Consider the following 26,982-nt stretch of genomic DNA (forward strand, 5'->3'; position numbering starts at 1 on the left):
GAGAGAGAGTGATGTGTTAGAGAGAGAAAGAGTGTGTGTGTTAGAGAGAGAGAGTGTGACGTGTTAGAGAGAGAGAGTGTGATGTGTTAGAGAGAGAGAGAGTGTGTGTTAGAGAGAGAGAGAGTGTGTGTGTGTTAGAGAGAGAGAGAGTGTGTGTTAGAGAGAGAGTGTGACGTGTTAGAGAGAGTGAGTGTGATGTGTTAGAGAGAGAGAGAGTGTGTGTGTTAGAGAGAGAGTGTGTGTTAGAGAGAGAGAGAGTGTGTGTTAGAGAGAGAGTGTGACGTGTTAGAGAGAGAGAGAGAGAGTGTGTGTTTGTGATTGAGTCTGTGCAGCATATGCGTGTGAAGACTAATTGCTTCCAGAGGCAGGATGTGACACGATGAGCCCCTCCCTCTCTGCTGACCTGGCACACACACACACACACACACACACACACACACACTCCCTGTGGCCCAAAAAGCCGCTTTATGTTTTTACGGCTTTGCTCAGTGAGAGGGTCTGAACTCTTGTGTGTGTGTGTGTGTGTGTGTGTGTGTGTGTGTGTGTGTGTGACACACACACGCACGCACATTCAAAAGCTCTCTCTCTCTCTCTCTCTCTCACACACACACACACAGTGTGTGTAGAGAGCTTTTGGTGAAATTAGAGGTAGCCTATTATTTATTATTAATTGATAACTTATTAATTAATCATCATTGAGAGAGAGAGAGAGAGAGAGAGAGAGAGAGAAAGTGAGAGAGAAGTGAGAGAGAGAGAGAGAGAGAGAGAGAGAGAGAGGGGTGTTTTTAACAGGACAGGATAGCTCTATGGACCTCCACACACAAACTGAAACAACACCCATGCATGCAGCCTCCCTGCTTTCACAACCAGCTTAAAGATGAGAAAACAAGACTACTGAGCTGCTGGCCGCCATCTTGGTGCAACTCTCCTGAGAAAACAAGACTACTGAGCTGCTGGCTGCCATCTTGGTTCAACTCTCCTGAGAAAACAAGACTACTGAGCTGCTGGCCGCCATCTTGGTTCAACTCTCCTGAGAAAACAAGACTACTGAGCTGCTGGCCGCCATCTTGGTTCAACTCTCCTGAGAAAACAAGACTACTGAGCTGCTGGCCGCCATCTTGGTGCAACTCTCCTGAGAAAACAAGACTACTGAGCTGCTGGCCGCCATCTTGGTGCAACTCTCCTGAGAAAACAAGACTACTGAGCTGCTGGCCGCCATCTTGGTTCAACTCTCCTGAGAAAACAAGACTATTGAGCTGCTGGCCGCCATCTTGGTTCAACTCTCCTGAGAAAACAAGACTACTGAGCTGCTGGCCGCCATCTTGGTTCAACTCTCCTGAAAAAACAAGACTACTGAGCTGCTGGCCGCCATCTTGGTTCAATTCTCCTGAGAAAACAAGACTACTGAGCTGCTGGTCGCCATCTTGGTTCAACTCTCCTGAGAACACAAGACTACTGAGCTACTGGCTGCCATCTTGGTTCAACTCTCCTGAGAAGACTACTGAGCTGCTGGCCGCCATCTTGCTAATGGCTGCCATCTTGGTCCAACTTTCCTGAGAAGACCTACTGTATGACATGATGCTCATGAAATATAGCAGCCCAGTTGCCACTCACCAGAATGAAATGTTGATGTTATGTTTCTGCAAAGCCAACTTCTCACCCCATTTCGTACAAATACCACAGTGCATTTAAGGCTGAAACATATTTCTGCGTCTGCCTCATCTTGGAGCCTTGCCGGCGGCAGATAGTCCCGTATACTCGAACGTCAGCTTGCAAGGGGTCGCAGGGGAGTTCTCAGCAAAATGAGTCAATTGTGTGATTTCACCAGGATTTCAATGACTAGAAGTTAGCCCAGGGAGAGAATCTAGTATATAATATAGGTAGCATACTTGGTAATAGCTTTCACTCTGTCCTGTTATCTCCCCATCTACATTATATTATACTTGTGCTGTTTGGGTCAGATGCATCGAGTGACATTTTCGAGGACCTGCACGCAGGCTGCGCCGACAGGCTCGCCAGCCGCGGCGCACCCCTCAGCGCATTCGGCGAGGGCTTTGAGGCTTTAGTATGTTTTCCGCTTTAGGCTGCAAAAGTCCAATTTCACATGCAGTTTATACACATTTGATATGGCTTCCTCGTCACAGGGCCACCTATCCGGTTCTCTTCTCCCAGTCACAGCGCCACTTCCTCGTTAAATCTCCCTGGATCCCCTGGTTCTCCCGCCGGGGGGGGGAGACCATCGGCCCGGTCTCTCAGGGGACTCTCCAAGGGACTTTCCCCGGCTTCCTGGTTATATCGCCAAGGGCTTCTCTGGTGGGGGAAGCACCAAAGCCCTGGTGGAAACCGCGGTAGCGAGAACTACAAACTCCTTGGATGGGTTCTAGGCAACAAAAATATCTCGGTTATAGGCAATACAATCCTCAACTTTTAGGTTTTAGGCAAGTAAAGCAACTTGGTTGGGGTTAGGGCCTGGGTTTGGGTTGGGGTTAACAACGGTCACACATCGGCGAACCAGCAGAAAAGTTGCAAGTTGGGGACGGCGCCCTCTGAAGGTTGTGGCCAGTGCATACACTGCAAGCAATTTGGACATTTGGCGTATTCACTCCACGTTATTTGATAGTGGAAAAGCGTGTTATTTGTACAATTCTTGAAGAGATTGGGCTGCCAAACCACAGATACGTTCTCTCAACGTTTGTTTTTTTTCATGTCAAGGACCTCTAAACTGACACAAATTAGATCATGGGCCCTCATTTAATATGACTTTTGCTTTTAGATGTTTTATTACAGAAAGTGTATGAAACTCATGACCAAAAGAGTCATACAATCTGTCATTATGTTACTTGGAATTATAGTGAAAATAAATTACTCCCCTTTTTGCCTGGGACCCCTTGGAACCCCCTCAAGGACCCGTGGGGGGTCCCCGGACCCCACTTTGAGAACCACTGCTCTCGGAATCTTTCTTTCTAACTCAAATTAATTGCATTAATCTGGGGCACTCTGAGAGCAAAATGAAGAGGCTAGTAGATATGAAGAACTACATACATCACATTAATATCCTCTTCACTATGCTGTGGCTTTACAGTGATGAAAAAAAATGCTCAAAATCTATTGTGGTGTACCTCCACAAATAGATAACTGTATAGGAGACACTGAATGCTATAGTAGGATATGACAACACATTCTCCAACAACATATCACAATATGCTGAATGACACCTACAGTAGATGCAACTTTACCCAAGCTGCAGTCAGGTGATGTCTCGATCTGTTCTCACACTACTGTCTGGAGAAATGACAGTTCAATCTAAGCAGAGGTGGAGCTTTCAAACTGTCACATTGTGACAGGCGCAGCCTGCGTGGTTGTCACTATCACCGGTGGTCCACCGCCGCTTCCCCCCTCTTCTTCATCGTCCCAACTGAGAATGTTGCTGCTGCCGCCGGCTGCTGCTGAGGTGACCGGCATGGTGTTATTGTTGCAGTCATGTTTCTCTGTATCAGTCCTAGTTTTCTTAGAGAAAAATCGGTCGAGAGTTTGGTTCACCCTTTTAGCCATGTTAAATATCTCTGTCTCGTCTGTCTCGGTATGTTTCCTTTGTTGACACGCTGTTGCTGACATCTGACGCAAGCACGTAGTAGCACGTAGTACCACGACCAGCGCGCATCACGTGAGCTGAGTTGAGAGGTCAAGTACAGATTTATGTTCTTCAGAAACACAATGAATCGAGAAATTGCATTGAATAATGTTGAATACAACGACATATAGATATCTACAACACATGATATATATTCGATTAGATTTGGTTTAAATCGTTTAAGTGGCAGTGGTGGCCCAACGGTTAGAGAAGCGAGCTTGTGACCAGAAGGTCGTCGGTTCAATCCCCGGGACCGGCAGGATCAATCTGGGTGGGGAAAGTGAAAAGGCAGCGCTTGCCCCTCCCTCATTACCACCACTGAGGTGCCCTTGAGCAAGGCCCTTAACCCCAACCGCTCCAGTGGAGCTGCTCAGTGGACCACACTGATCAGACTGTGCTTGTACTGGTCAGCTTCCAGGTGTGAATGTGTGTGTGCATGTGAACAGGGCACTCCTGAAAAAGAGAGCATTGCTCTCAGTGAGACTCCCCCTGTATAAATAAAAGGTAAAAACAAAAACAAAAATCTGGCCACTAGGGGTTGCACGTGCAGCCAGTGCACCAACCTATAATCGCCCATGGCTGTGACAGATCTATCATAGATAAAAGTTTACTGGCTTGTCAGGTGTTAGATAGATGGTGTGTACAATATCATCTCTCTCTCTCTCACACACACAAACACACGTGCATGTGAACCCACGCACACACATACACACACGCGCACTGTTGAGTTAAACTCACTCACTGCACCAGCAGACTACACTTCCCAAAATGCAGCAGCAAAATGGCCACTCATTAGCTGAGTGAGAGCACCAGAGCAAGCAATCACACCAACTCATCAGCTCAGTCAAATCACCTGTGTGCAGGTGTCTCAGCAGAATCACTCTGCACTTCAAGAGAGACACAGCCACACAGAAGAGAGGACTGTTCAGCTCAATTCAACGCAACTCATGAAGACGCTACTGGTACTGTATGAATGAAATTAATGAATGAAATTAATAATGATAAGAAATGTTTGATTTGTCATTGAAATTATAAATAGTAAAAATGAAATGAATGAAATGATAAGCAGGATTCAATTGGAGTGCTTAAGTTTGTTTGGATTATTTTTCTCTGATTGAATAAATTTAACTTGTATATTTCTGCTTGTTTTGAAGGTTTTCAACCTGATTGAAAAAGATTCATCTTGATTCATTCCCCCAACAAAGAAAAATAAAAGTTGGAAAGTGGAAAAGAGTTGTCCCATTGCATTCTTCATGGTTGACCAGGCCAATTTCAAGTTTGGGCAGGAGCTGCACAAAACAAACCTATGATAACTTGACAGTTGAAAACCACGCGGAGCAGGCTGGACTGAAGATAAAAGGCTTCAAAACCAGAAGATAAGCTGTGGACGCAAGACGAACTAAAGATGGCTGAAGATGTCCTGGGGAAGAGGGTCAAAGAACTCAAGCAGAAGAGGACCACTGCAAAAAGCAGCTTCACTCGACAAGCCAACTTTATTTCAAGGGGGGCAAGCAGCATGCTTCAAGTGGAACTAAAGGAGGAATTCACAAAACTTTCAGACGAGTTCAGAAAAATACTGGATGCCAATGAAGACTACAGGATTGGACTGGAGGCTGACATTAAGAAGGAGGATGAAGAGGCAGATCTTGATGAGCAGCAAGAAGCGGACCTTGAAAGAGCTGGAAGAGAAGCTGAAGCGAAGCTGGAAGAAATAAAAGACATTGTGCAAACCAACCTGTGGTCAAGATATGGCAAGAATGAACTGGAAACAGAAATCCTTGAGGCGGAGAAAGCCAATGACAAAGCCAGCGACTTTCCTGTGGAAAGTGCTAATCTAGAGGGCTATGAAGTTCACCTCATTCTATTAGATGAGAGGATAAGTGAGACCATATCAGAAATGTCCATATGGGAGAGATGGATCCCTGTGACAGCAAAAGATGAATTGGAGCGGAGAGTAAAGGAACTAAGAGCATCCAACAACAGGCTCAAATTAAGGAAAGCTGAATTTGCCACATCACGGAGGCTCGCTGAGCAAGGCACAGGTGTGAGACTACCTTCCCAACCAACAACACCAATTGTAAGGATCAGACCAACCACTCTACCCATATTCAACGGAAGCAAGAGAGAGTACCACAGATGGAAAAAAGACTGGGAAAGCCTGCAAAGGCAGGGGGAACCCTCTGGGTCACCTGAGGTAAGGAAGATTCAACTCTTGGAGAGTGTGAATGATGACATCTCAAAGGAACTCAGACTTTCATCTTACACTACTGCAACTGACATGTTTAGAGTCCTGGAAAACAGATATGGCAACAAATCAACCATCACTGTAGAAATCCTTGAAGAACTTGAGAAGATGCCTTATGTGAGGGGGAACCAGCCAAGAAAGGTCATTGACATGATTCAGTTTGTGGAGAAGGCCCTGGGAGATCTGACAGAGTTGGGAAACTCAGGAGCCATAAAGAACCCACTGGTAATCAAATCCATTGAAAGCAAGTTACCTGACTTTATCAAAAGAGACTGGTTAATGTTCATGATTGAGCCCAGAAACAACGTCACAGCAGATAGCCACTTTGATATGCTCTTGAAGTTTCTGAAGAATCAGGAAGAAATACTGGAGAGACTCGAACAGCTAAGAATTGTGGACAAGCTGGACAAGCCGGAAAAGAAGTATGAGAGAAAGTTTGCTTCAACAAGAACCACAAAGAAGGAACTTGATGATGTATGTGGTGTCTGTGGTGATCGTGGACACAGTAACAAAATATTCTTCTGCAGGAAGTTCAAAGGATTCAAGCTACCCAAGAAGAGAACTGCTTTGAGAAAGCTGGGAGCATGCAGGAAATGTTTAGGATGTCATGATGAAGATGGCTACTGCAGAGACACATTCCTATGCAGGAATACAGACTGCAAGAGGGGAGGCGGTGCCTCAGACCACCATTTTTTCCTCTGCCCAAAAGGAGAAGTCAGAAGAGGTGAAGAGGGAAAAGGTGGAAGAGACGGCAGAGGCAAAGGCAAGTTTACAGAGGAACAAGAGGAGTTCTTATCACAACTTTCCCCAGAAAAAGCAGATCAGTGCAGAAAGGCATTCACCAACAAAACCTCAGTTACACTCAAGACAGCAAGCCAGTCTGAACTACTGAAGCGAAATGGGCTGATTGAACTTCCTGTCATCATGATGCTGATGCAGGTCACTGCAAATGCAGGTCAGAAAATCGGAACATTAATTGACCTAGCATCAGACACAAACTACATAACCCACAAAGCTGCTGAAAGACTGAGCTTGAGAAGTGAGAAGGTCACCCTAGTCGTGCATGGGGTTGGTGGAATGACCATGCAGGTGAACACAAGAAGGTATCTCCTAAAGGTCAGAGTCAAGACTCCTAAAGGGACAGAGAGAGCCCATCAACTGGTCTGCTATGGCTTGGATGAAATTGCTAGAGTACATCAAGAAATTGAACCTGAGAAATTGCAAAAACTATTTCCAGAGGTCAAAACTGAAGAGTTGAAAAGGCCAGCAGAGGTTGAGTTACTCATTAGTCACCGGGAGGGAAGACTGGCACCCCAAAGGGTAAAGGTCATTGGAGACCTGGTCTTGTGGGAGAGTCCTTTGGGGAAGACAGTGGGCGGAGCACATCCTGACTTGCTCGAAGAAGTGGAGGTGGCAGCTTACGAGTCAAGGACACACTTTGCTCGCTCCATGAGGACAGCTGCTGTTAGGTATCAGGAAATCACAGGTCCAACAACCGAGGCAACCCGGCTACAGAGAGAGGATGTGGCTCAGGCCAAATTTACAGCTGCCAGTAACCGTGAGTTCCTTGAGTGGTGGCACTGGGACAGCATCGGAGCTGCATGTGAGCCAAGATGTGGAGGATGTCGATGTGGAAACTGTCCACCAGGAGGAAAAGAAATGACCCTAGCAGAGGAGAGGGAGTTTGAGATCATTAAAGGAGGCCTCACCTACAAGGAGGAGGATGCTCACACACTATCTCCACACTGGGATGCAAAGTATCCTTGGACTGAAGATCCAGCCTCTCTCCCCAACAACAAAAATGCTGTCCAGGCTTGTTTCTTAAGGATGGAAAAGCAACTAAGCAGGGAGCCAGACTGGAAAGTCGCATATGCAACCCAGATCCATGAAATGGTCGAACGAGGCGCAGCCATAAAGCTCACCAATGAAGTCAAGGACAAGTGGGACGGACCAGTGTGGTACGTAAGCCACTTGGTGGCGCCAAACCCTCATTCAGTGACAACACCAGTTCGTATTGTCTGGAATAGCAGCCAGAAATACAAAGGTGTGAGCATGAATGATCTTCTTCTGAAGGGACCAGATGTTCTCAACCCTATTAGAGCTGTTCTTCTAAGGTTCAGAGAAGGTGTGCATGCAGCTCTAGGAGACATTAAAAAAATGTACAACTCTGTATGGCTGGAGGAACGAGAGATGCATCTGCACAGATTCCTCTGGAGAGACAGCCCAGAAGAGGAGATCAGTGAATATGCAATCACCAGAGTCAACATCAGGGACAAACCTGCTGGTTGCATTGCTCAGTTGGCTATGAGGGTAACGGCTAGCCTGCCCAACTTTGTTCATTTGGAGGATGAACGCAGAGTCATTGAAGAGGACAGTTATGTGGATGACCTGTTAACCTCCCACAATGAGCTGAATAAGCTTGACAACATCACAGCAAGAGTTGAAGAAATTTTGAAAGCTGGAGGTTTCTTCCTCAAACCATGGGTCCGGTCAGGGCAAAGTGGGAGGAAAGGAACTGAACCAGATGTCCTAAAGCAGGAGGGAGGGAAGACCTTAATTCTTCCAAATCAAATGAGAGAAGGAGACAACAAAGCTCTGGGCATTGGCTACCAGGTGGACGAAGACAAGCTGTACATGCTAACCTCAGTGAACTTTTCCAAAAGGAAGAAGAAGATGCGAGTTGGCAAAGATCTTCTCGAAGAAGAGGTGAGAACTGAGACACCAGACCCACTGACTAGGAGGGCTCTCTTAAGTCAAGTAGCTGGACTGTACGACCCAATTGGCCTAGTTGCACCGGTCAAACAGAAGGGAGCCATTCTTGTTAGAAAAGCATTCCAAGAAGGAGGGGGTGGCAAGTTGACCCAAGAAACCTGGGACCAACCTCTCTCAGAAAGCCTCAGAGAAGAAGCCATAAAGCTTTTTGAAGAATATGTGCAGCTTGGACAGGTGAAATTCCACAGGAGCCTCACTCCAGCTGACTGGAAAGGAAACCCTTGGGGCATCACATTCTCAGATGGAAGTGACAAAACCTATGGAGTTGTGATGTACGTAAGGTGGGAGACAAGTCAATGCATTGAAGTTCGATTTGTGGAATCAAAAGGCAAGCTGACACCCCTGGATCAAAAGGGAGAGGCTGTAAAAGCGGAAATCTGTGGCGCAGTCTTTGCAGCCAGGATCAGAAAGTATGTGGAAAAGCATGCTCGAATGAAGATCGAGAGATGGTTCCATCTACTGGACAGTCAAACAGTCCTGGGGGCCATTCAAAGAGAAAATTATGGGTACCAAACCTTCTTTGCAAACAGAGTAGGTGAAATCCAGAAGGCTGGACCAGTGCAAGACTGGTGGTGGATCCGTGGAGAGCTACCCCCTGACTTGTTTGTAGATCGGAGATCGGAGGAACTGCAGGTCTGTATGCTTGTCTCCTCGCCGGAGTTTCAAATTTATCTTGGGCTCTTTGTAATCCACCGTCATGGTACAGCGCCGTTTGCGGGCAGGAGCAGGGGTGGAGCATCGGGCGCCGGAGGGGCGTGAACCGCCACGGGACAGGGTGCTCACATCACACAGACTCAAGCCCCTCAACATAGCTGACATCATAACGAGAGGAGGCACTCCAGAAGATGTGAATGAACATTCCACATGGCAAAATGGACCAGAGTTCCTGAAGTGGCCAGTGGAGGAGTGGCCTATAAAATCAGCTGGGCAAGTTGCGGCCCAGGCCAGGGAGAGTGTAAACAAACTCCAAAGGAAGGCATTCTCAGCTGCATTAACAAGATCTCAAGCTGGAATGAATCGGCAGAAAGAAGACCTACTGGCCACTCAGGAAAGTCCTTGTCAAGAGGTAAAAGCAACTCTGCAAAGAAGGAAGCCCACTAGCTGGGTTGGAAATCTGGTGGAGGTAAGAAGATTCAGTGGCCTGTCCAAACTGGTGAGAGTTGTGGCCTGGATTTGTCGAGCTGCCAAGCAGTGGCTAGGGAGGAGGTCAAGCCCAAGGCGGTCGAAGTGGGAGGAAACACCCAAGCGGGCTGGGTTGACTGGCAGGGAGCTTGAAGATGCACTTGAGGAGATCTTCCTCGCAGCTCAAGAAGGTATAGCTTTTCCAGACACAACTCTTAGTAGAGTGACAGTATACAAAGACGTGAACTCTGGACTCCTAGTTTGTGGAGGCAGAATCCAGATGTTCAACGAAGATAAGACTGCAGTGCCAGTCTTACCGTTTGAAGTTGGTGTCAACACTGACAGCAAAGGCATCGTAAGAGATGTGCTTGTGAGGACCTTTCCCAGCTATCCTGTTCCTATCAAGAAGGCGAACGACAAGGAGGAGCCACCCACAAGAGGAAACCGTGGAAACACCAAGAGGCTCAAAAACAAAATCCCGGCCACAATTCTCCATAGAGATGTCAGACGCCTTGTCATTCTAATTCCCACTGAAGAACAACAGAGGAGTGGAGGACTTGTGTGACCTCGCTAGGTTTGAAGAACCAGGAGCTCAAGTGGGAGGTGTTGAGTTAAACTCACTCACTGCACCAGCAGACTACACTTCCCAAAATGCAGCAGCAAAATGGCCACTCATTAGCTGAGTGAGAGCACCAGAGCAAGCAATCACACCAACTCATCAGCTCAGTCAAATCACCTGTGTGCAGGTGTCTCAGCAGAATCACTCTGCACTTCAAGAGAGACATAGCCACACAGAAGAGAGGACTGTTCAGCTCAATTCAACGCAACTCATGAAGACGCTACTGGTACTGTATGAATGAATGAAATTAATAATGATAAGAAATGTTTGATTTGTCATTGAAATTATAAATAGTAAAAATGAAATGAATGAAATGATAAGCAGGATTCAATTGGAGTGCTTAAGTTTGTTTGGATTATTTTTCTCTGATTGAATAAATTTAACTTGTATATTTCTGCTTGTTTTGAAGGTTTTCAACCTGATTGAAAAAGATTCATCTTGATTCACTCCCCCAACAAAGAAAAATAAAAGTTGGAAAGTGGAAAAGAGTTGTCCCATTGCATTCTTCATGGTTGACCAGGCCAATTTCAAGTTTGGGCAGGAGCTGCACAAAACAAACCTATGATAACTTGACACACACACACACACCCCACAGTACCTGCTGGATCCATGGTTGGCATGATATCCCAGAGCGGGTCACATTTAAACTGCCTTGGTAGAAACGGCCTCTGTCATTGTAACACGTCGCTGTCGATACCAAACACAAAACACACAATGGGTTAGATGGAATTTGTTGACAATTATTATTTGCTATCATGAATTCATTGCTGTGTTAGATTTCATCTAAGGACTGAGGACTGGATAGATGCTGCCGTTTTTAAAAAGTAAAAAATAAAATCCACGTAATCTCATATGCAGTGACCATTTCGTACTTACTTGTAACTTGATCTTTCTTGATGTCTGGAATATAGAAAAATAGATAAATAAATTCAAATTCAGATTTTTTTTTTTTTTTTTTTTTACAAATCACAAATCGCACACACACACACACACACACACACACCTCCTGCAGCTGTGGATTTTGGCTGGGACTAGTCACACCCTCCCAATGACCTCATCAGTATCCAGTGACCTATAGCAGTGACCTCTAGCAGGCTTTATCTTGGCCTTCAACACAGCAGTACTCTAACAGCCATAGCAAACTCCTGCTTTTTTATTAGTTCAATATGTTCTGTCGGATTCTTCCAATCTGCTTTCCTGCTTTACACACACTCCTGATTTTTCTGTTAGAAACAAAACTAGCAGATTATAATTATTCCTATTATGAATAGTTCACTTTGTTTGTGAGAATGAGAAAGTCCCCTTCAAAGCTACAAACAAGACCAAGTATAGACCTCTTATATCTTTGCAAACAATGATGACGTGACAAGCATGCGCACGCAGTCCATGGCGCAGGTTGTTATCAACGCGACCCACAGGCGTCTGGGACATCTTACCTATGAAAGGGACATGTGTGCAGACCTCTGGGACATCTTACCTATGAAAGGGACATGTGTGCAGACCTCTGGGACAGCTTACCTATGAAAGGGACATGCGTGCAGACCTCTGGGACAGCTTACCTATGAAAGGGACATGCGTGCAGGTGTCTGGGACAGCTTACCTATGAAAGGGACATGTGTGCAGACCTCTGGGACATCTTACCTATGAAAGGGACATGTGTGCAGACCTCTGGGACAGCTTACCTATGAAAGGGACATGCGTGCAGACCTCTGGGACAGCTTACCTATGAAAGGGACATGTGTGCAGACCTCTGGGACATCTTACCTATGAAAGGGACATGTGTGCAGACCTCTGGGACAGCTTACCTATGAAAGGGACATGTGTGCAGACCTCTGGGACAGCTTACCTATGAAAGGGACATGTGTGCAGACCTCTGGGACAGCTTACCTATGAAAGGGACATGTGTGCAGGCGTCTGGGACATCTTACCTATGAAAGGGACATGTGTGCAGACCTCTGGGACATCTTACCTATGAAAGGGACATGTGTGCAGGCCTCTGGGACAGCTTACCTATGAAAGGGACATGTGTGCAGGCGTCTGGGTCAGTGCGGAGGCTGGGCAGGGCCTGGCAGTTGGGCAGCAGCAGGCTGGGCGTGCGGGACCCTGCTCCGGAGCGGTACATCCCGGGCTGAGACCAGCTGCTACCCTCCAACACCAACCACTCCTTATGGCAGTACAGCTCCTTCACTGCCAGACAGTGCTCTCTGTTTCACAAAGACACCATGATCAGCCATTCATTCCTTTGTCTGTTCATTCATTTATTCATTTATTCATTCATTCAGTTGTTTGTCGGTCGGCAGGATATCTCAAAAAGTTAAGAACAGATTTGTACGACACTTTGTAGAAAAGTAGACCATGGGCCAACTTAGACCTGATTAACGTTCAAAAGGGGGCGTGGCAATTGTTGTGTCCAATCACAAATATGCGCTTAACTTCCAAACGGATTCACGTAACACCAGGAAACTTTGCAGGAAGGCTGGTCATGAACCAAGGAGGAACTGGGGGCATGGTAAGTGTCCTCTAGTTTGTTTAGTTATTCACTCATTCATTATTTTGCTCATTTATTTACTTTTTATTTTGTAACATATGTCGAATGTATTCACTCGTTTATTCCCTCATTAATTTATTAACAGTATTTAATCAATTTAACCATCCATCCATCCATCCATCCATAACAAAGTGAACAGAGGAGATTAACCATTGGTAAATTTAGAGGGACTATCCACAAACAGGATTGGGTTAAAATCAACGTCCTACAGTATATGAGTCTAGTTTTAAGGTAAAGTGAAGTCCCACTGATTGTCACACAATGTGTGAAATTTGTTGTCCGCATTTGACCCATCCCCTGGGGGAGCGGTAGCGTGCGCCGCGCTCGGGAATCATAATGGTGATCTAACCCCACAATTCCAACCCTTTGATGCTGAGTGCCAAGCAGGGAGGCAAATAGGTCCCATTTTTATAGTCTTTGGTATGACTCGGCCAGGGATTGAACTCACAACCTCGCAGTCTCAGGGCGGACACTCAGACCACAAGGCCACTGAGCTGGTTTGTGGGTTTGGGTTGTTTAATGATACCATCTATTTTTCTCGATTTTTTATTTCTAACTATTGTGTCTACTGAGATACATAAAATGACTTGCCTGGTTAAATAAAGGTAATATATATATATATATATATATATACATATATATATATATATATATATATATATATATATATATATATATATATATATATATATATATATATATATATATATATACTGTATATATATATATACTGTATATATATATATATATATATATATATATATATATATATATATATATATATATATTTATATATATATATATATATATACTGTATATATATATATATATATATACCGTAAATTCCGGACTATAAGCCGCGGCTTTTTTCCCGTTTTTTGGCCCCTGCGGCTTATATAACGGTGCGTCTTATCTATGGATTTTTTCAGAAAAAAAAAAAAAAAAAAAAAAAAATCTCTCTTTTTTAGCACTCTTTCTAACTATAAATCCACTTCTGTTTTAATTTCCTCTCTTGCCCTCTTTTCACCACACCGCGGACACTGTGTGCACTGTAAAAATAAACAACGGTGGTGTTGTGTTATGTTGTTTTGTTGAAATGTTACGGTAATACGGTAAATGGGAGCTTCCTCAAACAGCCATCTCTTTCCCGACAATCCCCTCTGTGCGTGACCATTTACATATGGTAATTACGGTAAGCAAACGGCCACAAGCCCATCAACTCCCTCCCCCGACTACCAGGAGAAAATCACAAACTTCGGCGAATTCACACAAAGGAAGATCAAGGAATATTCCATCGAACCGGAGCAGATCATAAATATGGATGAAGTGCCTTTGACGTTCGACCTGCCACTCACTCGGACTGTTAACAAGAAGCGCCCTGGAGGATTCTTTCACCAAAAAAAAGCTTTGCTCGTTCTCGACAGCATGAGAACGAGCAGTAGATGATCATGAGGTGGTTTTTCAGACGTGTCGATATAGCAGTTTATCGCAAAAGTGTAATGGAAACACATTTTTCGCATTTGCACGTCATGTGACCCATATTATCCCTTGGAAAAGGAGCGGAAAATAAGTTTGGTAAGTAAGGTTCGATAGCCGTGTCAAAACCTCCGCAGCAAGTGGAAAACTTTGAAGCAACGCTACCTAGCAGAAAGACGAGTGTTGTGCAAAAGCGTAGCCGGGCAAATTAGATAATGTTTAATGGCAGAAATCGGTCCATGGTGACAGCAGGCTGCCTGTGTGCGCGCATTTGGCACAGCGGCGAGATGAGAGGATGAAAAGCACACACTGGTGCGGTGGTGCTGTCTGAAGTGAATACAGTGACTGTGAGTAGGCTAATACATTGCACACGTTTCAGGTGCAATTATAGAACCAAATCAGCCTTTTCCCCCCTCCATCTCTAAATCGGACCAGTTGTAGGCTATTAGGCTACCTTTTTTCCTCTGCCTGTCGCGCTGACTGCATTCACGCAGCCAGCAACATTTTGCGACTCATTTTCTTTTGAATTGATAATCAGGCTCGTTTATATGCATTGTAACTTCATGTTGGGATTTCCATTGACCATTGGTTGGATTTGAGCAAGCAGGGGACGGGATATGGGGCAGATCCCCGTGCGTAATCACTGTGGCAGCTGCTGCAACGGGGAATCACTCAAACGCAACTTCAATGGAAACGCCTACAAGTCGCAATTGTACATTGTCGAAGTTGTAGAAATATCGCAATTCTTTTGCGAAAAACTGTAATGGAAACACAGCTATAGATGAAGAGGAGTTCGTTGGTTTTGAGTGACAATGAAGGAGAGAGGAGAGTGGTTGACGAAGCCACCCTGAACCTGTTCGTTTCCGACACTGAAGATGAGGACTTTGGTGGTTTCAGTACGCAGGAAGAAGAGGAAGACGAGCATTAGTGACTTGACTTCTCTGGTTACAGGTTTGCTGCACATATAGCCTATTGTTGTGTGATTTTGTCTGGGGATTAGTGACCTGACTTTTGTTTTGTTTTGTTGAAATGTTAATAAATGGGAGCTTCCCCAAACAGCCATCGCTTTCCCGACATTCCTCTCTGTGCACGAACCCTTTCATATGGTAATTAAACATCAAAACACCCGCGGCTTATAGACCGGTGCGGCTTATAGAAGAAAAAAATAGTCAATTTTGGTCCCGCGGCTTATACACCGGTGCGTCTTATAGTCCGGAATTTACGGTATATATATATATACAGTATATATAAAAGATAGATACATGTAGGAGTGGTGTGAATCATGAAGGTTCACAGTCAGTGAGAATAGGAGGCTCTCTTCTGTTCTAGTTCATTCAGTTCTAGTCTATTCTATTATTTTGTGTTTTACTCAGTTCTAGCTTAGTGGTGAACAGAAGCGCTACCTGCAGACAGGTTTGGGTGCAGGTCCTAACCCCGAGGGGTTGCAGTCAGGAAAGGCGAGGTGGCAGAGCAGCGAGCGCGCCGCGGGTCTACAGAGCATGCTCAGTCCATCGAGCTCCGCCCACCAGCTCTGAACCAGGACCTCTGGCATGTCCTCAGGGTCAGAGAGGGAGGAGTTAAAGAAAACCAGCGAATCGTCTCGCAGGATGGTGCGGCACACGTCTCCACGGTACGCGCTGCAGTATCCTGCACTGCCTTTGTAGAGTCTGTGGGACAGAGAGAGGGACACGTGCACACCAGGGTCAGTCTGTGGGACAGAGAGAGGGACCCTTGTGAAATCTGTTTCAGGGGCCAAGCCTCCTTCCAGGGCAATTTGATCAAATGTTGAAATACATGAGTTATTCTGTTTTGCATGACAGACCAATACTCAATGACTCTTATTCAAGCATAGCCTATTTTATTTCTCATTTCTAAAAGTTCATAACAATCATAGTTAAAACATCTTAATTTCCTATCATCTCAACAACACTGTTGATGCTCTGGCATGTTATGCAATGTAGCCTACTTGCCAAGAACTTTTCAAATAACCTGCCCTATGGCAAAAGACAAAAACCATATCAGCATATCAATCAAAATAACATGTATTACAGTCATATTAGGCCTGCATGCAAATGGGGGTGGGGGGTGATGGGGCTGTCAGGTTTAGGGGTAGGGGTAGGGTTGGATACCATAAACGGTACTTTTAAGGGTACCAACTGAATCGGTAGCACATTGCGATACCTAAAATGTTCTAAATAAATAATGTTGAAATTGATAAGTTTGGACTTATTTTTTTTACAACTGAAATTACAAATCTTACCGCCTGGGACTTCCACCTGCTTCCACCGGCGAATATAAGAGTTCCACTATGTGAATATATAAGCATTTTTACGTTTAGCATTCAAAGTACCAATACGACGTAATGTATGTTTTTAAAAGGCTGCGTGGAAGTGGAAGTCCCAGGCGGAAGTGCAGGAAGCCTCAAAACAAGGCACGGCTGTCCCAGAGTCTACGTGCCGAAATAGACTCTGGGTTCCCAGATTGCGTTTGTGATTACAGAAAGAGTGAAGTACCTAATTCAAATCTGTTCAAATGTGAACGGTACCAAACCCTAGTTAGGGGTAGGGATAGGATCTCCAGGGGAGAGCGGGGTTTCCGACCCCCTTTGGGGACGTTGGAGAATCTCCAGAGTCTCCCCTGGAGACCCTATCCCAAAACCAGGGTGCGACTACCCTCACCTGGCCGGTTATACTGTATTTCCCAAGTCGTACTGGAGCACGCTCCAGGGAGTGCTTGACCTCTGACGGAACCCACAGCTGCGCACTGCTCTGTGATTTGCATCATTCCCTAAATGTTCCAGAAAACCAGAGAGGCTTCCGAAAGCGATCAGGACAGCGCTAAATGCTCTTGACAAAGCGTGGCTCTTGGATGAGTTGGGCAGTGAGAAGACTGGGTGACCTCACCGTGACCTCACTGTGACCTCACCCTTGCCGATTCCCGTTTTGAAGCCTCAAGTTTGGCATTTTGACCGTCACCATCTCTTTTTTTTCCCAGCACAGTGACATATTTCTATGAGTGTGGAGCAAACAGCTAACAGCTAGCCATGTGTCACTCAAAGCGACCACGCCCTTAATTATGCAGAACTTTAAGCCCTAATACAATTTAATGGGTGAGCTGTATAAAAATGCACCCCCAGTATTCTTTATTTTTTGTCTTATTTTTTTTCCAGATTTTTGTATCAGTCATTGCAAACTGGAGAAAAACAAACCTGGAGCTGGGAAACCACCTTAATGACATAACAACAGTATTGCCTGAATCACATTTTCTGCTGCCTATGGATATGTTGGAAGAAGAAGGAAGGAGAAGGAAAAAGTAGGAAATGGGTGCTGACCCCAGAGCTGCCAGTCGTTGGTGACTGACCATTCATGAACTCTATTTGTGCTGTGTACATGTATACAAAAACAAAAAAAACATCAAAGTAAAACATGATGTTAACATCATCCAGATGTGTTGCTCATGCAGCAGGCTCAACAAGGTTCACGTCAAATCAAATCCTGTCTGTCTGCCCACTGGGCTTCTCTGCAGCTTGGAGACTCAACAGATAGAGTCATACAAAAACCTGCCTGTCTGTCTGTCTGTCTGTCTGTGTCACTACTATCTCCCCACCTTCCTGTTTCGCTGTCTGTCTGTCTGTCTGTCTGTGTCACTACTATCTCCCCACCTTCCTGTTTCGCTGTCTGTCTGCCTGCTTATCCTTCAGTGTCCTTGGATATTTTGTCTGTTTGCTTGCCTAACTGTCTGTCTCTCCATCTCCATTTTAGCAGTCATTTAGTCTATTATCGACTCCTAAAATCGTTTTCATAAAATGTCAGCTGTTTCCAACGGAGCTGCTTTCAATAATTTAGTATAGATCAAGTGTAATTTAATTTTTTCAGATTTATTTATTTTTTCTCCTCAAGTGTACTTGGCCAATTTCCCCCTGCCCCGGTTGCTACTACTCCCTCCGCCGATCTGGCTTACTAGCACTAGACTAGCACCATGCTTCCTCCGACACATGCGCAGTTGCCAGCCGCTTCTTTTCACCTGACAGCGGGGAGCTTCACAGGACGTAGCACGTGGGCAGATCACGCTATTACCATCAGTTCCCTTCCACCCCAAACAGGCGCCCCGACCGACCAGAGCAAGCGCTAGTGCAGCGACTAGGACACATACCCCTAATCCAGCTTCCCACCCGCAGACACAGCCAATCATGCCTGTATGGATGCCAAACCAAGCTGGAGGTAAGACGGGGGCGCGAACCTGTGACCCTCGTGTTGGTTGGGAGGGAATCTACTGCTACAGGCCCCAAGTGCCATTTTCTTGATAGGAGTGCATTGCAGTGATATGATTCGATTTTTATTTAGCACTCAATAAAAACATAATTATGTTATGTTAATAAGAGGTACAAGGATGGCACAGAAAGTTGTTATTCTGACTGGTTTCAAAACACCTCAAATAAATGAGTGATCTCTCCTCATTGGCACAATTGTTCTCTTTGTTTAAGAAAAATATTAATTTGAAGACTGAATATGAAACTTGTTAAAAGAGAACTTTGCGGTTTGAATTTGGCACGCACTGTTTTAGGTCGTCCTGCAATGCCAAAGTCACAGAAGGGACACGATTTCTTGATTGATTGAATTTATTTGACATGTACAATAATGCATGGGGATATCACAACAAAGTCGGTCGTTATCTGACGCTATCAGTATACAATAATTGATTGATTGATTGATTATTTTATTTGGTCTCCCTTAGGAGAAACTTGTTGTGGACGACAAGCTCAAGCTGCAGCATACAGATAACAGTAGCAGTGATACATACAGAAACACCAGCCCATCACCATGGGCATCAACACATCTACTATAACATAAGATTTATCATGACAGTTATCATGACATGTGACATCATCCCCACACACATTTAGCATCCACCATTCCCACCCTGGATGTGCCACTCACCCACACACACACATGCACAGTTGCGCACGCTCTCTCTCTCACACACACACACACACACACACAGGTCGCAAGACACATAAGAAAACATCAGTATAGAACAATCAAGAATAAAAAGAGATACAAACCAACAACACAAGTTCAAAAACCAGCCAAAGAAAGGTTTTGCACTATATTACTGTAGCTTACACAGCATGAATTTTTTCCGAAGGTTTTTAAAACTATTCCGAGAATTAGCAGACTTTATTTCGTTAGGGATTTTGTTCCATCCCCCATCCCACCCCCCCTGTACAGGAATGTACTTCTCCCAACTTTGCAACTCTTGGGCTTCTCCATGTTGCCTCCCCTACCGACAGTCATACCTCTTGCTGCCTTTCCTTCTGTACTACCGTGGAGCATAGTGGTTGTCTTCTGAGACTTGTAGTTGGTGCACCTGTCTTCACGTGGAGCTTGCCTCTCTTTCGTGAAGTCGTCATTCTGTCTCCACCACCTTTTCACCACCAGTGGTGCTGTTGAACAGGTGGGACTGATGCTTCTGCCTCTCAGTTGTGGCAGGTTTGGTGGGAGCCTTGGCATCATTGTCCCTAACGCTCTCCAGAAGGTGGTAGTGATAGGCGATAGGTTTGAGTGGACCTTTAGCATTATTGTTACTCATCCTCTTCTGCACACAAGAAAAGGTCTTTTTAGTGTCTGTGGATGTCAAGGCAGCCACTGTGCGGAGTGGGAGCTTGACCTGTGGACTGGTCTGTGACATGGCCTCTTGCGAAACTAGTACAGGAGAGCTAGAGCGAATGTCTCCAATGCATTGCACACTGCAGTTGTCACAGTCATGTTCCTCTCTCATCATGCTAGGAACATCTGTGGAGATAGCCTGGCTGGTCTGATCATGAGCAGGGCTGCAATGCCTAGTCGGGTAACTGAGCTCATAATCCTGAAGATGTAACGGCAGGAGGCTGCACCGCCGTGGAGGCTCCCCACCATCTCTCTCATCTGGCCTGAACATTTTAGGAAGGAAGTTGTTGCTTGATCCGGCTCGAAGGACCGACACTTGTTTGAGAGAATGGCTTTGGATCGTTAGGTAAGGCAGAAATTACCTCAGGGCGTCGGGTTAGGACACTATTATCGATGTTCAGGTGAGGGTGTGGTGAGCGGGGTTCTTGAATCTCTGGAAGGTATGGATGTTAGGTGGCGTGGTGACTTAGCTACATGCGTGACCACAGTGAGGTCAAGCATGTGAGATCAGGCGCACAATTCTGGTATAGAATTGCAATCAGTGCATGATGTCAGAAATCACTGATGATTGAATGATGACATTGTAACATCAGTGATTTATGACATCACTGATCGCAATTCTACACTAGAAATCTCACTGTGTTCATGCGTGTCATCACACTTTTTTGTGTGATGTCACACCGATGGCATCAGTAACATCACTGGTGACATCACAATTGTCACCATTTCTAGAAAGTAGAGCAGGGATCTTGAAGCTGTGGCTTGAAGCTCACATGGCAGACATTCAAACTACAGATTGTTTGACTGATTCTTGTATACCCACATCACATCCACGGACAGTCAGATGGAAAGCCTTAACAAGACATACCAGCTGGTGGAGACCAGTCTCTACAGATGAACGGGGAGCTCTGGGTGCAGGCAACATGAAGTTGTCCACTATATAGCTACTGTATGTATATGTACTGCCTGTATATGTAGATACACTGTATATAGCTACTGTATGTAGTATATGTACTGTCTGTATATGTAGATACACTGTATATAGCTACTGTATGTAGTATATGTACTGTCTGTATATGTAGATACACTGTATATAGCTACTGTATGTAGTATATGTACTGTCTGTATATGTAGATACACTGTATATAGCTACTGAATGTAGTATATGTACTGTCTGTATATGTAGATACACTGTATATAGCTACTGTATGTATATGTACTGTCTGTATGTAGATACACTGTATATAGCTACTGTATGTATATGTACGGTCTGTATGTAGATACACTGTATATAGCTACTGTCTGTATATGTACTGTCTGTATATGTAGATACACTGTATATAGCTACTGTAATGTACTGTCTGTATGTAGATACACTGTATATAGCTACTGTATGTATATGTACTGTCTGTATATGTAGATACACTGTATATAGCTACTGTATGTATATGTACTGTCTGTATATGTAGATACACTGTATATATAGCTACTGTATGTGTACTATCTGTATGTAGATACACTGTATCTACTGTATGTATATATGTACTGTCTGTATATGTATATAGCTACTGTATGTATATGTACTGTCTGTATATGTAGATACACTGTATATAGCTACTGTATGTATATGTACTGTCTGTATATGTAGATACACTGTATATAGCTACTGTATGTAGTATATGTACTGTCTGTATATGTAGATACACTGTATATAGCTACTGTATGTATATGTACTGTCTGTATGTAGATACACTGTATATAGCTACTGTATGTATTTGTAGAAACATTGTGATGCTACAAAGCTGGTTGAAAAGCAATGTTTTCCTTTACATAAGTTGTGCCTTCCTGCTGCAGTCTACCTGTCTGACTGCCTGCCCGTCTGTCTGTCTGTCTGTCTGTCTGTCTGTCTGTCTGTCTGTCTGTCTGTCTGTCTGCCTGTCTGTCCGCCTGTCTGTCTGTCTGTGTGTCTGCCTGTCTGTCTGCCTGTCTGTCCGCCTGTCTGTCTGTCTGTCTGTCTGTCTCTCTGTCTGTCTGCCTGCCTGCCTGCCTGTCTGTCTGTCTGTCTGTCTGTCTGTCTCCCTGTCTGTCTGTCTGCCTGTCTGTCTGTCTGTCTGTCTGTCTGTCAGTCTGTCTGTCAGTCTGTATCTTAATACTTACAAACTCCAGATGTTACCTCTTAAGGACGTGGAGTTCAAACCAAATCATCAAACCTAAAACTGACCTGTGCGTCTCTCACCCCCCCCCCCCCCCACCCCCTCTCTCTCTCTCCCATCCTAGCTATACAGTCCAGATGTGGCGACATAATTTACAGATTTTTAGCTTTCAAACTACCCAATCCATAGATTTCTTTCTTTCTTTCTTTCTTTCTTTCTTTCTTTCTTTCTTTCTTTCTTTCTTTCTACCCCATCCTTCCTCTTCATCTGATCTTTCCATTGTCTCTTCACCCCCCCCCCCCCTGTCTCTCTCTCTCTCTGTAGTTACATAGTCCAGATGTGGCTACAGTATGGGGATTGCTTGGCGGTTCAGCAGAGTTCAAATCCAACTCGTACCATATGGCTGAATGAGGGGAGAGGCTGTGTTTTGGCACAGTGACAGCTCTAAAATGCACATTGTCCTCTAACAGCACCGGCACGTAGTTTACCTCAAACATAGTGCAAACACAGAAAGTCTTTTCTTGTCGACCGTATAAAATGCAGTGACGGCTGCTGTGAGAAACCTCTTTTGATTCCAGGAGGTGTGCACTGAATACACACTCATGGAGAACAGATGGTTGCATTGACTGTAGGTATTGTTCTATCTAGGGGAAGGAACTAAGGCAAAATCAGAGTGCTTAATCTGGAAGGAAGGAGGTAGAAAGAGAGGGGAGGAGAAAAGAGGAGAGGAGAGAAGAGGAGAAGAAAAGAGGAGAGAGGTGAGAAGACAATGGGGAAAATCGAGAAGATAAAGGGATGATAAATGGAATGAAGAAGGTGTCTTACCTCCACTCTATGGGGAAGCGGCAGCGTCCAGAGGAGGCCAGATGGAGCAGCAGCAGCAGCAGGAGAGACAGATAGGTGAGGAGAGACAGACATGTAGGGGTCAGTCCAGGTAGGGAGAGAACAGCGACCATGCTTCTGGTCTCACCGACTCATATCACTCTGAGGGACTCACCAAGGGACAGCTAGCCGGGGAACAAGGAGGTGTGAGGTGTGTGTGTGTGGGTGTGTGTGTGTGTGTGTGTGGGTGTGTGTGTGTGTGTGTGTGTGTGTGTGTGTGTGTGTGTGTGTGTGTGTGTGTGTGTGTGGGTGTGGGTGTGTGTGTGGGTGGGTGGTTAGAGTCAGGGTGCAACAACCAAGTAGGTGAAACACCAAACAGCTGAAGCAGCACAGGACACAACTAGCATAGCAGCTAACACAACAAAGCAGTAAATTATAACCCCCGACTCAGACTCACACACACACACACACACACACACACACACACACACACACACACACACACACACACACACATGAGATTCCTAATGAATTCCTTAGTGCCACTGATATGCACTTACAACTAAGTAGACACAGACGCATACACTGCTTATTAGTGTTAATTGTCTCTGTTATTTTTTTATTTAGTCTTAGTCCTGTGTCAAATGTCTTTGTTAGTTAGCATCATATTTAGTCAACCTCATCCTGTTTTTATTTAGTCAAGTTTTAGTCGACTAAAAGTTTGAGCATTTTAGTCTCATCTTAGTCAAATAAAACCATAAGTATTTTAGTCTAGTTTTAGTCAATGAAAACGGTTGAATCTGTTGATGCGCTTGCACTAGTAATGGTCGTTTTAAGCAGTGTTGCCAACTGTTTCGAAAGGAAAGTAGCTAATGGTGACTCTGCCCACCCGGGCCAGTGTCGGCGTGCACCGGTAGCAATGACAAGTGGACCGTATTTACAGTCCCTGCTCAGCCCGCAGCTGAGGGGAGAAGGGAGGGAGGCTGGCTGCGCTGTGTGGAAAGCACTCAGACCTCTCTGGATATAACGTAGCCAAGCAAGTAGCTGTACATTTTGAGAACACAATGCCTCATACATGCTGCATTGAGGGGGGAAAACAGTCTATAATAATAAGTGTTAATTTTCTCGTCTATTTTAAAAATGTAGTCTTAGTTTTACTCCTATGTCAAATGTCCTTGTTAGTTTTGATCATATTTAGTCAACCTCCTCCTGTTTTTATTTAGTCAAGTTTTAGTCGACTAAAAGTTTGAGGCCTCTATCTTCCGACATGCAGGCGCTATCCCTAAATAGCGCTTTGCGCACTGTTTGCGCATGTCTTAAGGCACGGAAGATAGCGTTCCGCCTTGCGCCGTCCGCCAGGTGTTCTGCCGAGTTTTGCTCCCCCGCCGAGCAGCAAAAAAAAACATCCCCACCTCACGGGAGCTACCGTAAATTCCGGACTATAAGCCGCGGCTTTTTTCCCGTTTTTTGGCCCCTGCGGCTTATATAACGGTGCGTCTTATCTATGGATTTTTTCAGAAAAAAAAAAAAAAAATACAAATAAAATCTCTCTTTTTTAGCACTCTTTCTAACTATAAATCCACTTCTGTTTTAATTTCCTCTCTTGCCCTCTTTTCACCACACCGCGGACACTGTGTGCACTGTAAAAATAAACAACGGTGGTGTTGTGTTATGTTGTTTTGTTGAAATGTTACGGTAATACGGTAAATGGGAGCTTCCTCAAATAGCCATCTCTTTCCCGACAATCCCCTCTGTGCGTGACCACTTACATATGGTAATTACGGTAAGCAAACGGCCACTCGGCCATCAACTCCCTCCCCCGACTACCAGGAGAAAATCACAAACTTCGGCGAATTCACACAAAGGAAGATCAAGGAATATTCCATCGAACCGGAGCAGATCATAAATATGGATGAAGTGCCTTTGACGTTCGACCTGCCACTCACTCGGACTGTTAACAAGAAGCGCCCTGGAGGATTCTTTCACCAAAAAAAAGCTTTGCTCGTTCTTGACAGCATGAGAACGAGCAGTAGAAGCAACACTCTCACTTACCATGGGGAAGGTACGCAGAAATTCACACGACGCAGCCTTCAAGTTGAAAGCAGTCAATCTCGCATTAAAAGAGGAAAACAGAGCAGCCGCGCGTAACCTGGGCATCGATGAGTCAATGGTGAGGCGTTGGACGGTGCAGCAGGAGGAACTGTCTCAGCACGGAATATTATAGGAGTGTGAAAACATCCACAATCACCAACGGGTTCCAAAACGCTGGACTGCTGCGGGATGAAGAGGATACGCCGCCACAGCTGGCGCTGAGGGCCGTCAGAGGCTTCAGAGGCTGTTCGATGCCGACAGTGACGAAGAGGAGTTCGTTGGTTTTGAGTGACAATGAAGGAGAGAGGAGAGTGGTTGACGAAGCCACCCTGAACCTGTTCGTTTCCGACACTGAAGATGAGGACTTTGGTGGTTTCAGTACGCAGGAAGAAGAGGAAGACGAGGATTAGTGACTTGACTTCTCTGGTTACAGGTTTGCTGCACATATAGCCTATTGTTGTGTGATTTTGTCTGGGGATTAGTGACCTGACTTTTGTTTTGTTTTGTTGAAATGTTAATAAATGGGAGCTTCCCCAAACAGCCATCTATTTCCCGACATTCCTCTCTGTGCACGAACCCTTTCATATGGTAATTAAACATCAAAACACCCGCGGCTTATAGACCGGTGCGGCTTATAGAAGAAAAAAATAGTCAATTTTGGTCCCGCGGCTTATAGACCGGTGCGTCTTATAGTCCGGAATTTACGGTACTTCTAATGATTTATACAGAAATGTAACTGATTCAAAGTGATATAATTGTCTGGTAGACATGACCTCCCTGATTTCTAAGTTAAAACAGTCCCGAAATATGTTGGGGATGCAATTCTCGGCGGGCATGCGGAAACGTTCACGGGACCTGTCGCAAGCGCAAATTAGAGCCGTGCCAATTCTGCCAAAAATCATCTGCCCCCCAAAATGCCTGTGCAAACGGGATTTGGGCGGTCTTAACTACCAGAATTATTCACAGGCGTGGCCAGGCAATGCTGGGCATTACGTCAATCAAAACCAATCAGATTCCCGTCTTGCAATGGTTGTTTGCGCAAGGCATGCAATATGCTGTAATTCTCTCCATGTGTAATAGAGTGTACTCACTCGTGCGAGAACAGAGAGAGCTTATTGACAGATCATCTGTGGTGCCAATGACCCTTCGTGTTATGAAGGTAAATAGCCTATGTCCATTGTCCCACAAGTGTTCTCAATTAATTTCCCTCTTTGCAATGTGATAAAAGTTTCTCAGTGAGTTATAGTTGACTGCCTCACTGAATTATCTGCTAATACCCAATTTTAGCAGCATAATTTGATGTCTTGGCTGTGCTTAACTCATTGAGTGCCAATGACGTCTAAAGACGTCAATTCAAATAGTAACGTAGAGTGCCAATGACGTCTAAAGACGTCAATTGCGTTTTTTGACGGTGGGACGTGGATCAAAGCCTGTAAAAATATGGTGGATGTTGAAGGTGTATAAGCTATTTTACGGACCCATTAGGTGGCGACAGTGCTCTCCAGATTAGAGAAAGGTGAGGAAAAACAGCAGAAGAAGCCCCGTGATGAAACGGAAACCGATGCTGGAGCCAGAGCCGTATAGATTGCTCTGGCTGGAGCTAACGTTAGCTGCGAACAGCAGCCAATCCGCTCCCACAACTGAACCCCTCTGTCTCTGCTGCATAGTTTCTCCACACGATTAGCCGCCAGAAAAGCAGCATCCGACACCGAAAAGCCAAACCATTCTCAGCAGTCCGGTTTGGCTTTTCGGTGTCGCGCTGGGAGCCGGCGCACAAAAACGGCGGAGCGCTCCGAAAATAGACGCTGGGTGCGTGTTAGGCTGTGTGTTAGTGTGG

At 45.1% G+C, this 26,982-nt stretch overlaps 1 protein-coding gene across 1 annotated transcript in view; it reads right to left on the bottom strand.

Annotated features, from left to right (window-relative positions):
• musk (muscle, skeletal, receptor tyrosine kinase) overlaps positions 1-26,982 on the bottom strand; it is a gene marked incomplete at both ends in the record, with an annotated part of 99,122 nt that overhangs the window by 29,515 nt on the left and 42,625 nt on the right. Inside the window, 5 exons of the mRNA XM_083641165.1 lie at positions 10,988-11,076; positions 11,266-11,289; positions 12,400-12,593; positions 15,817-16,080; positions 23,058-23,064. Coding sequence (XP_083497291.1) covers positions 10,988-11,076; positions 11,266-11,289; positions 12,400-12,593; positions 15,817-16,080; positions 23,058-23,064 — 578 coding nt within the window. The remainder of the gene's footprint in view (positions 1-10,987; positions 11,077-11,265; positions 11,290-12,399; positions 12,594-15,816; positions 16,081-23,057; positions 23,065-26,982) is intronic.

This window comes from Poromitra crassiceps (assembly GCF_964638095.1).
Source record: "Poromitra crassiceps genome assembly, chromosome: 8".
NCBI lineage: Eukaryota > Metazoa > Chordata > Actinopteri > Beryciformes > Melamphaidae > Poromitra > Poromitra crassiceps.